This window comes from Electrophorus electricus, chromosome 7, assembly GCF_013358815.1.
Source record: "Electrophorus electricus isolate fEleEle1 chromosome 7, fEleEle1.pri, whole genome shotgun sequence".
Lineage (NCBI taxonomy): Eukaryota > Metazoa > Chordata > Actinopteri > Gymnotiformes > Gymnotidae > Electrophorus > Electrophorus electricus.
The window spans coordinates 20,902,265-20,914,860 of record NC_049541.1 but is presented as its reverse complement, the minus strand read 5'-3'; the positions used below and the strand labels follow the sequence as shown (position 1 = coordinate 20,914,860).

The window sequence follows — 12,596 nt, the reverse complement described above, 5'->3', positions numbered from 1 at the left end:
AGGTCGCACGAGGACACAGCCTTTGACATTCCATTCTTCGGCGAGGGAACCGGCTGTGTAGAGGATAAAGGGAAAGGTAACTTCCTGTCTGTTTTTCCTCCCTGCTGCATCCTCATGAAAAACGCCCTTGATCCCGGCTATAATCCACCCATTTACGGTCCCCAGCATCCCCTAGGCAGGCAGTGACAAACCCTTTAAATATATATATATATATATAATCTCTGGTATCATGACTCACATAATACTGTGATAGGTCACCTACCACCTCTTGAGAGGAGACTCAGGTAGTCGCGCGACCCCACTGAAAGGTAAAATGAAAACAATTACATCAGTGTCCCACGTCCACCAGTCCGACGTCAACGACGGGATGCTCGTCCCCTCTTGGGAGCTATATAACCATTGTGAGTCTCAAAAGAGCAGCCGTGGACAGCAGGTCTGGTTCTGAAGAGCGCCGGCATGATCAACTCGCCCTGCCTCATTTTAGCCCTCACGCTGCTCGTCAGGTGTAACGCTCACTTCTCGAGCTCAGCGGAGGAAGGCGGAGCAGAACAGGGGAGTCTGAGCACGGCCGTTGGAGGAGACCTGGTGAACATGGCCCAGCATGGTGTGCTCTCTTCCAGAAGATCCTCCCTCGTGGACGGAAGACTGGCCGACGAAGACAAGAGAAAGAGCATCTTCGTGCTTTTTGTGAGTAGTCCTCACGGACACATTACATTTTTGGGCTTAATTGTAAGTCACTTTTATCCAAAGCGACAATTATGACTAAATACAACTTCATACAATTGAGGGTTAAGGGTCTTGCTCAGGGACCCAACAGTGGCAACTTGTCAGTTGTGGGACATAAACTGGCAACCTTCTGATTACAAGTCAAGTACCTTAACCACTAAACTACCACTGCCCTGGTCCTGTGCTCATGACCGCATGAGTATTGAACATTGCTGGAATGCCAGCATGACAAAACAAAGCCCTCTCCTCCAGTTGAGGGATCTTTGACAGGACACTTCTGCTAAAGATCCGCACGCTCACCAAATGGTACGTGACAAGTTTGGTGAATCCTGTTCAGAAAATAAACATTTGCTTAATCTTACTGAGTCATGGTAGGTCAATATATTGCTGATCAAATGTGGCTGCAATCAAAACGTACACAAATTATTAAGCAAACCTTTATTGTACAAGAAAAAAGGAACATATTGCTGGTTTGTTGTTTAATCTTTCTTGCAGTGCACAGCTCTTTCCACAGCCTCCACTGACATTCAAGCTGCAGTGTTTTGGTAGCTTCACTTAGACAACATGCAAACAAGGAGAGACATTCTACACAAAGAGGTGTGTCTCTGGACCGGGTCCATACACGTGTGCTGTGGCCCCTTGGTTGCTCTGTGGAAACGTGGGGCGATCCCCATGTTGAAACAGTTATCAGAGCAGTAATGGAACAATCGAGAGTGGTGAGGGTGGGGGGTTTACCACCACGCGGGGGGAAAGCACCATCACGAATAAAAGAGGCCAGTGTGATCTTGTAAAAGGGCAAAGTGAGGCATGGGAAACTGTGCTGCCATCAGAACATTTTCTTCCACACTCAGTACGACATACCAGAAGCCCCTGGGTGTGTGCAGCTCAAATTAACTTAAACATCTCCAGGTGCGGCTTGAAAAGGAAAACAAAACAAGAAAAAAGACATGGGCTTCCATACAATAGATCCCCAAAGAGGAAACGGTGGTTTATGTTTAGTTTAGTGGATGGGACCGCTAACAGTGGTTCGTCAAAGAAAGGCCCCGGCCCTCAGACGCTGCTCTCTGATTGGCAACAACCTGCTCCCTCAGGACGCGGGGCTGAGGGCAGCCGTGAGGGGTGAGATGCGCCCTGGCGCTGGCTCGACCCTCCCTGCGCTGTCCCCTTGGAGACAGGACCACACCGTCACCGGGACCCCGAGGGATAATTATAACACAAATGACCTCATCCCTGTGGCCAGGAGGGACCTGGACGGTAAGGAGAGGCCTTCTCACTCTCACACACTCGCTTGCTCTCTCTCTCCCCTCCTCTCTCACCCTCTCCTGTTCTCCTTCATTGATGAACGCAACACTAGAACATGGCTGGCTGCCAAACTTGGCCAAGCAGGTCAGGCTGGTGGTGTGTTTCGTCAAGCTGGTTTTACTTTCCCCAGTCAGTCAGTCAGTCATTCGGAGAAAAAGAAAAAAAAAAAAGAAAAAAAAAGATGGGATTTCTAGACAGCGCCTGCAATACTGAGCCATGTCGGAGTTTGTATAGCTTTCCAAACATGTGGTGTGTTTTACTACTTAACAGTGCATCAAACAGCCACAATTCTCAGAAAATCTATGAAGATAACCTTTAGTCTAAGGAGAAGAAGAACCACAGGGGTTGGGTTTCGGTGGATGTATGTATTTTAATGGTGCACTGCAAATGTAACGAAACAGCACTGCTCACACTAGCAGGCTAACAGCTGCCCACCACCACGCGCTCTCTGCAAACCCAGTGGAAATTTGCTTTGTTTCTGTCCAGTGCTGCGTTGCATGATCGGGAGAGTGTACCGACCCTGCTGGCAAGCCTGAGGTCAGACCCTGCCCACGGCTCACCCGGAGCACTCGTGCCTACCACCATCCTCAGTTGTGTACCATCGTTTGTCCAAACTTCAAAAAGAAAAAAACAGTCGTACAGTTTAAAAGGTTCAATTAAAGTTTTATTCAAAACCATAAAGTCTGATCAGCTTGTGTGGGGGAAAAGGGTGCACACAGTGGAAGATAAGTTTAACATGACTGATATAGACGTTATAAAACGCCATTTAATGGGTTTGTAGTGTAATGCATAAATAGAAAGATTCGTCTCCATAGTGGTTCGGTCAGAGAGTAGTTCCACATTCAAAACGCACAGCCCCAGTGTTCTATTTAAAATCCCTCACACACTCAGCTAAAGCGTTGCAGATCCATGTCAGGGGACACAATCACACACACGCTTGGCTCGCTCTACTTGAAATGCATTTAGATCACTGAAATAAACACCACACTGATCTCCTAAAGAAGTGTCCCACATACGCCTCAGGTCACAGGCGGAAAAAGCTCGTGAGTGTGCCTTGACCTGCGAGAAGCTTCCTGGGGGCAGATTTACACTTCCTGTTTCCCGTCCGCAAACTGCACGCGGCTGAGGCGGGTCTCTTCTGGGGCGGCTGGATCTCCTCTCCGCCTGGTTCCACGCTCTCTCTGTTTGCCAGCTTCCTCTTGGAGGCCTTGATGACTGTTTGGACCGATGCCAGGTGCGGACCTGGGCCACCTGTTGGCGTGTGGGCGTTGCCGGTTCGCTGCACCAGAGCAGCTTTGTTTCCAGAGCCCCAATGAGCCAAGGACGTAGGCTTCAGAGCCACATCTACTGCAGAACATGAAATGAAGGGGGGAAATCTCCCTCACACATGCAAAAGAAAAGAAGAAGGAAAAAAAAAAAAAAAAAAAAAAAAAGTGTGTAGAGGTGGGGGAGGGGTAGACTTGTGATGAAATTGCTGACGTTAGACTGCAGTTTAACAGGCAGTGTGTTTATTTTACAGACCTGAAGCTGAACATTTGTCATGTAACACAGAGCATGAGGTCCCCCCCCCCTGCATGCATGTGTGAATGTGTTCTTGGGGCTTTTACTACAGATGTGGAGCTGGCCAGGTTTACAGAACGGGGAATCGTTTAAGGGTTGATGTTAAGTACCAGTCCCCAAGCACGGACTGAACAGAGTTCACAGCCCTGGAACAGGAGGTGACCTGGGCCACTATTCCGACGCTGTGGCGTCAGACCGACCTGGAGCAGTCCCCTGTGTGTGTGTGTGTGTGTGTGTGTGTGTGTGTGTGTGTAACCTACATAAACCAAGTATGTGGTTCAGTAACTACACAAAGGAATAAAATCTGTGTTGTCTGGATGGCACACACAGTACCTGTGAGTTTATGAAACGTGTCTGTGGATGCGCGTCCCTCCTGCTGAGACGCTGGGACAGGTGGGGGGCTCTGGCGTCTGGGAGCCGGGTGCACGCAGGTGGGCAGTTGACTTGTGCTTGGAAACTCCAGTATGCGGTTTAGGGGCGGAGCGTCGTCCAAGTACGTGCAGGCGAACTGGGAACGAATGACCCTCCCCTTCACCTGGAGGAACAGTCACCTCAGAGATGAGCAAACACCTCACAGAGAGGACGCTGCCGGTCCGGCCCAGATGCCGGAGATAAAAAGCATCGGAGCTCATGGAAGGAGAGAGTTCTCCTGAACCTCCAACGGGGCTGAGAGGTTTCAAGGGGCTTCAGCGAACATCGATCAACCACCGACATGTTCGACCGAGCCGTGCTGCTCAGGCTTACTGCACCCAACCCTCCCCCCTCCTAAACCCTGATGGCCCACAAAAAAATTGTAAAAATCCAAATATGTAAATCAGGAGATTGCATAAGATACTGCATTCCCCCCCCCCCAAAAAAAATGGATCTGGACACACTGCTGGGGAAGCGGGGCGTCGGATTAAAGCCGCTCATAGCACGTTCTCAAAAGAACACGCAGAGCATCAGAAACCCTCAGACAGAGATGCTTAAAACAGCCGGCTGGGGCGCCCTGATTGCATGCTAATGGGCACCTTCCAGAATGACGCCGCCACAAGCTAAATACAGCAGTGCTAGGCTCCGCCCACCCCCCCAGCCTGGAGGGGCAGGTCGGCAAGGACGTGGAGATCCCCCAGCGCACCGGAGGCCTGTCCTGGTAGGAGACGGCCGATTTGAGGGCAAAGGGAGGGCAGCAGAGGAGGTCAGCAGCAGGTGAGTCTTTACAGCCGCCCCCCACGGTGCGAGGGTGTGCTTACCAAACATGCTGTACTGTATGCATCAGATAACGCTGGCTCTCCCTCCCTCCTGCTCACACCATTTAGCCATTAATCATGAAATAGCTCTCACACACGCTCTCTCTTTAGAGCCAGGACTCATTTGAACAGACCACCAGCTAAAACAACCAGGTTTTACCTATCCAAAGCAAATGCGCTTTAGCTCCACGCGTGGAAGACCTCTACGTCATAGGTCCCTGCCTGCCAGCTGACATCAGCCTGGGAAGAAACTAGAATAAGGCCACACTGCAGACAACCAGAAGCAACCACCTTACAAGGCCGATGCAGGGAGGTGGATACGGAAAAGCTTCTGCCTGCAGAATTCATGAAGTGTGGTGTTGCGCGTGCGCCTTTACCACGTGCTCACCGGTACTCTCCGTGTGTTTATATTGTAAACAGCCTATAATCATGGCCAGTGTTATATAGCCTAATAGTTAAACCTCATAAGGCCACAAATTATTATTAGAGAATAAAACTGCTGTTTACAAGGGCAACTGATACACACCAAAGACCCAATATGTCATACCGTTACATTCATGGCATTTAGCTGATGCTTTTATCCAAAGCAACTTACAATTATGACTGCATACAACTTGAGCAACTGAGGGTTAAGGGTCTTGCTCAGGGGCTCAACAGTGGCAACTTGGCAGTGGTGGGACTTGAACTGGCAACCTTCTGTTAGCAGTCAAGTTCTTTAACCACTGAGCTACCACTGCCAATACAACAGCATAATCTCACCATCTTTAATTAGACAACAGCAGAAACTTACTGAAACTCTCTGTTCTGGGACCGGGGTAGCTGAGACAAGCCTGGCATTCATCTCCTCTCACACTCACAACAGCTCAGCCCTCCCTACCCAAACGCTGGTACACAAGCCGATTAAGGACACACGACAAGCACTACACAGGCGACTACACCGTGAGCGCAAGGCGCACGTCTGTGTCTCTTTACCTTAAAGTTGACATGTCCGTGTTGGCCCTGAACACGTTTCCGTAAGGGCTTCGGGGAGAGTCCCGTGGGGATCTCCGGAGACCTGCAGGCAGAAAATAAATGACAACAGATCACCACGAATGAACAAAAGTGTCTCTCTCTCTAAAAAAAAAAGTAGTAAATATTCATCTTAAAACAGAAGCAATGTGCTGCGTCTGTTGCGGAGACGGAAGGAGTAACCCTGCAGAATTTACCGGAAGAGCATGAGAAGAGACATCTCTTCAGTCCCAACAAGAAAGTCCTGATCTTCAGTGAGCAGTTCCACGCTGTTCCTTGAAGGCGGCGCCGTTGCCTCTTCATCCAGCAGAGCCATCAGTACCTTCACGGTCTCTCTGCCCTCGTATGCTGTAGCATGATTAATGGCATAAGCTCGGGGCTGCAGAAAGAATGAAATAAATAAAGCCAGTTTGTGCATTTCAGTTGAATGGCCATTAAAAAAAGACGACAGATTTGGGACATTTGCGGTCTAGATGTTATGAATATGCATTGGATTAAGTCTACCCTCGAAGGACTGATTCCCGAGCTGGTCGCGGACTCTTTCTGGATGGTGCAGATTTGTTGGATTCTTTCTTTGAGCTCGTTCGCGGTCTTTTCCACAACAGGAGACACAGGATGTCCGTTACCGAGGCTCTTCAGCAGAGCTGCACGAACACTGGACACGATCCTGGATGCGGCAGCGCTAGGAGGAGGACAGAGACGAGCTCATGAGACCTTCAGCCGACCAGTTCACTCCAGCGTGCACACACACACACACACACACACACACACACACACACACACACACACAGAGAGCCCAAGTCCTGAGAAAGTCCGGCACGAGTGGTCTATGTCCTGTGCTGGACCGGACACGTCCATGCACTCGCGCATGCGTGCGTGAGAGGACTTCATTCAGCATACACGCTGGGCCCAAGTGGAGGTAGAAGCCAGCCTGAATTGCTTACCCGGCTTGTGAGGGAATTACAGTAACAGAATCATCTGGGAAAACAGATGGTAGTTGTAAAAGAGGCCCTGAACGTCCAATAAGAAGTGTATTTGTATGGTAACATGGCACTCCATAAGGTAGAGGGGCGTGGGTGCGCACGGCTCAGTGGATGAAAGAACTCTTCTGGCTTCAAACTAAATCGCTCTGTCCTGTGGGAGAAGCCCTGAAGTTCCAGAGCCGAGAAAAGAGCCCCGCCCTTCAGAATAAGAGCCCCGCCCTCCACGTTCTAGATGCTTGTGGTCTGCCATAAGCATGACACAGAGTAAATTATCTTTAGTCCTTCATAAGCCAACCACTGGTTCAGTTTACCGTTATGTGTTGCATTGCCAAACGTTTGGAAAAGCATCCCTCAGAGGGTTTTTGAAGTGAGTGCAATCAAGAAAATATTTCAACGCATGACGTTTAATCGGCTTTGAGCAATCAAACCACGGAAGGGCCCGATTGCCTTTTTCTTTTCAGTACAACGGGCTTTGATGTTCTGCAGATAAACATGCCCGAACAATTCAAGCCACATCAACACTGATGCAGCCGTCATTACAGGCCAAGAAGAAGAGAAAAATAGATCTATAGATAGATATCGTGGATTTCGATAACGTAAGTGTAGGGAGACGTCTCCGAATGAGATTGAAATCTGTCCAGGAAATCAAAGGCTTTGGTTATCACCGTCTTTGGGGTGGGAGAGAGAATTGGAGTCAAAGTCAGATGAGGGCTGGCCGTTGTTTCCAGAGCTCCGGCTCACGGCTGTCAACGTCACAGGTCAGTGCGATGTGGCAGGAGCTAAAGTCATGAAATTTAAATGATTATTTATTCTTTTTTGTTTTACTTGCTGTTAAAGATGTGGAAATGCCATCTAAGAGGGGAGACTTCCTTTCCAATACTGATAATTCCAGTAAGGTGAGAGGAAAATAATCCATGTTCATCTGTACCACATCTACCTCAGTATGAATGCCAGATAGAGAAAACCTGTCTTCACTGTACTCTTACCAGAAGTTCACAACCATTCTTGCAACATTTTGGCAAGAGCATTCACTAAAAAATGGCAACCTCTTAATACACCACGTGGTAGATTCTCATCTTATTATAAACATGTATGAAACTGATTACTTCAGCAAGGCGCTTGCGTCTACCGGGCGTCGTTTAATGAGGTCAGTCGAGGTCAAGCTTTCGTTTAACAACTGCAGGTTCAGTTTTACTTCTGTTCTCCGTGATGGTGTGTTTAATATCCAGTCGTGTCCCATAAGACTGGAAAACTGCCTATGAGCACAATCGGTGTGAAGGGACACAGTGCTCACCAGTCCTATCGCAAAAAAGCCAGCTGCTAACATCCAACAGAGCTTGGCTGACACCCAGCAGAAACTAGATGACCGAGAGCAGAACCTGGGTTGAGCTGAAGGTCATACACATGTAGCTACGGGTGGAGTGAGGGTCGTACTACCATAGCTGCGGGTGGAGTGTCAGTTTTCCCAGGCAGTTTGCTCGCAGGCTGCCTATGTCACAAACATGAGCTAAAACAAGCGGTCATTACCCTGCCCACAGTCATGTCCAATCAGAGTACCTCCACCCATGCCTTGAGAACTTTGCAAACTTTGGCAAGGCCGCAGACAAAGGAAATGTTAGTATTTTAAAACTAACTATGATAGCTAGCTATATGCTTCTTTGGCTGTTTAGAACTAGCTAACGCCAATAGCTTAGGTAAAATAAAATGTAATTTTCTAGAAAATTCTTGGTGTTACTTGAGTTACTTGCTCCAGTATCCACAATAACATTAATGCTATTAGTTTGTTAATTAGTTTAATATCTGTAACTTCATCTTAACAGGTGAATAACATGAGAGTTAAAGATACAGGTGGGTTCCACTCGGGTAACCAGCTATTGGGGACATTAGCATATTGTGCTAGGGGTCAATTGTAATTTTACAAAACAGACACGCTTTTCATTGTGTGGGTCGGACTCAGGGTTGTAGGTTCATTTTAATTACAAGGGTGACCTAAACTTTCCTTAGTACTTCATTAAGAACCAGTTGAAATTCACAGATAAAAGTGTACACTGAAAGACCATAAGCATAAATATGATGCAGAACAACATACTCTTATCCTGTCCTTCATCTGTGGAATCTCTCAGTCTTCCACAAACCTAAGATTTGGAATAAACCAACTCCATTTTTCAATTGACAAACCTGAAAATTCTCAGTAACTCCACCTGAAACCTTTGTGCTTCAGAATGTTCCCTGCTCCATTTCACTACCACACTGAGGAGCTCGGCCTGCATGGATGTTTAGCCACATTTCAATTCTTAATTGATATACATTTAAATAATGTTTCTGATGATTCCATGTCGTTTTAATATTTCACCTCCAATTGGATGAGAGTCAAACAGGACAGGAGTTTGGAAAGAACCGGACTACCTGGGCTCAGGGGTTTCTCCCAGGATCTCTTCCAACTGATCAGTGAAATGGACAAACTGGGACAGGCCCTTCAGATGCTTCCTCAGAGGGTCCAATTCTGGGGGGGCGTATCCTTTCCCACCTAGCTGGATCGCCCTGACAAATGACATCGCCGCCTGAAAACACCCAAGACAAGTAGCCAATCAGCATGGAGGAAATGGAGCATCGGGTACAACCGCACCTTGGCGGACAGCGAGCAGAGCGGGTCTGAATTTACCAGGAAGAGAGACGTGTGGCTGAGCTGTGCAGCATGTCTGAGGTCAGCGAAGGCCGTGCGACCCAGAGCGCGGCTAGGCGTGTTCAGTGCGTGTGCGACAGCCAAGTCATCCTTGGTGTTTACCACCAGGCTCAAATAGGAACAGAAGAGCCTCCTGACCAGCCTCTGCATCTGAGAAGGTAAAAGACGAACGTGCGTGAACAAGTAAACATCCACAACGGTTTCACACGGTTAACGCTGCCCGGCACTGCAAGTCCAACATAAATAAACACCTCGAAACTGTGACAACACCTGAGACGGCACACGGTAAAAAAAAAGGAAGTGAAACCTGGCTTACAGTCTAGGAACAAAAAAGTGTCTGTATAATTTTATGATGGTGTCAGTTTGACTGAATTAGGCCGCAAGCGGCCCGCCCCCAATGCCTTGAACAGACTCATTTCATAAATCTCAGCTTTAGTATTACAGTAGCAAAGCCCAGCATCTACTCTCATAAATCTGAGGGTGACAGGGTGTCTAGAAAAGGGGGAGAAGACGAGCCTGAGCCGTGGGTCCCATTTTCAGAACATCTCTCTTAAATATGAGTGAAATGATTTAATGGTCCTGTTAATAAATAGGAGATGGGCAGGCAAACAAAAAGTGAGAAAGAGAAGGAGAAAGAGAAGGAGAGAGAGTGCTAAAGAGCATGAGAGAAAGAGAACAGAAGAAAGAGAGCGAGAGAGAGCGCGCGATTGCCAGACAGGGAAACAGAAACGCCTGTGCAGGGAAACATCGTGCCAATTAACATTTCAAACAAATCACTCCCTCTTTGAAAAGACAAGGAACTGCAGTGGGAAAAGCAAAACTTTCCCCACTTCTTCCCAGGACAGAAACTGCAACACTAAGCAAATTCACTGACAAGAACCTGAGGGTAAACGTTCCACCAAACCTCACCTGCGAGTCGAGTCGGGCCCTGTGGGACGGGGTGGCAGGACACTGACAGGCCTGCTCCGCTTCTTCAAAGGTCTGCGCTCTCCCCCGCAGGAACTCAAACAGCTGCGTCTAGGTGTGAAAAACAACACCAGGAATAGAGATATTGCTAAGTGATGCGCCGCCGAGATGAACGCCAGAAGCGCGTCTCGGAGGCCCTTGCTGACGCCACTAACTGCTCCCAGACACTCACTGCGGTGGGGGGATCCGCCGGGTCCGTGGTCCGCCTCAGCTGCGAATACATGCCGTGGACGTCGGGCAGGTCCACCGTGTTGGTGCGCTTCAGAAAGCGCTCGTACTCCTTCCTGATGAGCTCATAGCCCTCCGGAAGGGGGACGGTGTCGTGGGACAGGTGGAGCTTGTCCAGCAGCAAGCCTTTCCAAGCCGCGAGCACGTCGCTCAAAGCCGCGGCGAACTCGCCTTTTTCCTAGAGAAAAACCAGAGACCAGCGCGCAGTACACGCAACAAAGATGGAGGTCAAGGAATGGAAATGTTTTAGAGTTCAGCTGCATGTTAAAAACATGCTCATTAATCTGCCTCGAGTTGTGAAGGCACGGACATTTTAGACGGCCGCAAGAAGCAAACAGTCGTCTTTAGTGGCTTCTGCCAATCCGCCGGATTAGTCCCGTCGGAGCTGCCAAACTCACATGGCAGAAATTCATGTTAGATTGTTACTGCCGAGTCTCAGAACTTTAAAAGTGTCTCTTAACACCCTCCTGCTTGCCAGCAGTGTACAGCGTGTTCCTATAAACGAGTGTAACGAGTCTGAGATGTACAATAAACCATCTTTTTTTGTTATCTAATGTAGACGCGTGTTTCGTTTCCCAGGGAATTGGGCTTTTGCCCTGCAGAAATCATTTACCTATAAATCATTATGTAAGAAAATCTAGCTAGCGCCAGGCGACCCGATCTGCTAAAGCGCAACAGTCCGTTCTCTGGGTGTGTTCGTGTGAAGGTTACCTGCTTGTGGACCTGAGCGGTAGCGAGCTGTAGGACCAGCAGCATGCTGTCTGCTCCGCGGACAGTGGTCCTCTCGGAACCGACGACCCGGGCACACTCTCTTCTGAAAACCCTCACCATTGTTCTCAGGGGTAACTCGTCACTCCCCATTTTCGCTTTACGAGTACGACACCGTACCTCCAAGCACAGAAAAAAAGCCCCTTGGCTTATTTACTGACAAGGGATGCACAGGAGTGCAACTCATCAACTAGGAACTCGTGCCTATGAACATGAGAACCGCAGCAAAGTTTTAGAGGTTACACACTACTTTAGCCTGTGGGAGAACTAACCACTAGTATGATCTTATTCCGAGATGTTAGGGAGGTAGCTAGCTTGAAGAAAGCACAGCCATGCAGACTAGAGATCGTTTACGACTCCGTGCCAGATAGCTAGATATCAGGTTATTGCTGTCTTCAACACAAACGAGTTTGAAATTTTTAAATGTTCACGAACATGCACTCTTGAACCAATCATGTTCAAGGTGCTTGTTTTGCCACGCCTCCTCAACAATGATGGGCTCGGATCCTGGCTGGCCCGCGTGCACAAATTATAAAAAAATAAACTGAAGATCAAAAAAATTAAGACATCGCCAAAAATTACAGCTATTATTAAGACACATTAAATGCAAGTAAATCCCGTGGTCTAAATTATATGAGTGACATTACATATATTCTGCAATCTACACATCATTTACAGGACTCTTACTGTACATAATAATTGATCTACACATCATTTACAGGGCTCTAACTGTACAGAATGATTTGCATGTCAGCGAATTTACGCAGGTTCGCGTGAGTCCTGCATAACAAGCCGGCAGTACCCCAGAAACACAAGTCAAAAACCGGAAGTACACAATAAAATAATTCCAACGTTTTGAAGGCGCGTCGTGAGAGCTTATGTTAGCTAGCTCCAAGTAAATTTTCAGGAATTCCGCAACCGGTTAAATCAGGCAAGTGGGATTATATAAATGTTTTAGTTATCATGCAATATGATATGAAATAACGTAACGTACAAAATCCAAACAAGCATCGGTCTGTCTGTCTTTAGCTAACTATCGTGGATGGATTTTCTGGAGGTGCTAGCTAGCTAGATATCGTTAGCTACCTTAGATCCGCAAGCTTGATGACTAGTCAAGAGGCAAATAATCACACATTTATATTT

General features: G+C 47.9%; 3 protein-coding genes across 4 annotated transcripts in view; 2 read left to right on the top strand and 1 right to left on the bottom strand.

Annotated features, from left to right (window-relative positions):
• The first annotated feature begins 433 nt into the window (after positions 1 to 433).
• Positions 434 to 2,603, top strand: pmch (pro-melanin-concentrating hormone). Its single transcript, XM_027021605.2, has 3 exons — positions 434 to 687; positions 1,818 to 1,980; positions 2,515 to 2,603. The coding sequence occupies exons 1-3, from the start codon at positions 457 to 459 to the stop codon at positions 2,562 to 2,564; spliced, it is 444 nt and encodes a 147-aa protein (XP_026877406.1). The 5' UTR covers positions 434 to 456; the 3' UTR covers positions 2,565 to 2,603.
• A 423-nt stretch (positions 2,604 to 3,026) lies between these two features.
• Positions 3,027 to 11,836, bottom strand: parpbp (PARP1 binding protein). Of its 2 annotated transcripts, none has more exons than XM_027021600.2 (10): positions 11,397 to 11,836; positions 10,630 to 10,863; positions 10,401 to 10,508; positions 9,471 to 9,641; positions 9,215 to 9,369; positions 6,330 to 6,507; positions 6,023 to 6,204; positions 5,790 to 5,871; positions 3,922 to 4,123; positions 3,027 to 3,375 (listed from the first exon to the last, which is right to left on the bottom strand). In XM_027021600.2, the coding sequence occupies exons 1-10, from the start codon at positions 11,544 to 11,546 to the stop codon at positions 3,053 to 3,055; spliced, it is 1,785 nt and encodes a 594-aa protein (XP_026877401.2). In that variant the 5' UTR covers positions 11,547 to 11,836; the 3' UTR covers positions 3,027 to 3,052. The 2 variants fall into 2 exon arrangements, with proteins under 2 accessions (XP_026877401.2, XP_035383683.1); XM_035527790.1 differs by having other exon boundaries at positions 3,027 to 3,372.
• Positions 11,837 to 12,276: 440 nt separating this feature from the next.
• nup37 (nucleoporin 37) overlaps positions 12,277 to 12,596 on the top strand; it is a 13,239-nt gene continuing 12,919 nt past the window's right edge. The window contains exon 1 of the mRNA XM_027021591.2: positions 12,277 to 12,384. The gene's annotated coding sequence lies outside the window, so the exon portion shown is untranslated. The remainder of the gene's footprint in view (positions 12,385 to 12,596) is intronic.

What these genes read in the sequence shown, in the direction of transcription:
- pmch (XM_027021605.2), top strand. Translation starts at nt 457, where the DNA reads ATGATCAACTCGCCCTGCCTCATTTTAGCCCTCACGCTGCTCGTCAGG. An exon ending in AGAGCATCTTCGTGCTTTTT is followed by an intron (nt 688 to 1,817) that starts GTGAGTAGTCCT and finishes CTGCTCCCTCAG; the next exon opens with GACGCGGGGCTGAGGGCAGC. An exon ending in GGCCAGGAGGGACCTGGACG is followed by an intron (nt 1,981 to 2,514) that starts GTAAGGAGAGGC and finishes GTTTCTGTCCAG; the next exon opens with TGCTGCGTTGCATGATCGGG.
- parpbp (XM_027021600.2), bottom strand. Translation starts at nt 11,546, where the DNA reads ATGGGGAGTGACGAGTTACCCCTGAGAACAATGGTGAGGGTTTTCAGA. An exon ending in CCGCTCAGGTCCACAAGCAG is followed by an intron (nt 10,864 to 11,396) that starts GTAACCTTCACA and finishes GTTTTTCTCTAG; the next exon opens with GAAAAAGGCGAGTTCGCCGC. An exon ending in TCTCTTCTCATGCTCTTCCG is followed by an intron (nt 5,872 to 6,022) that starts GTAAATTCTGCA and finishes TTCTGCCTGCAG; the next exon opens with GTCTCCGGAGATCCCCACGG.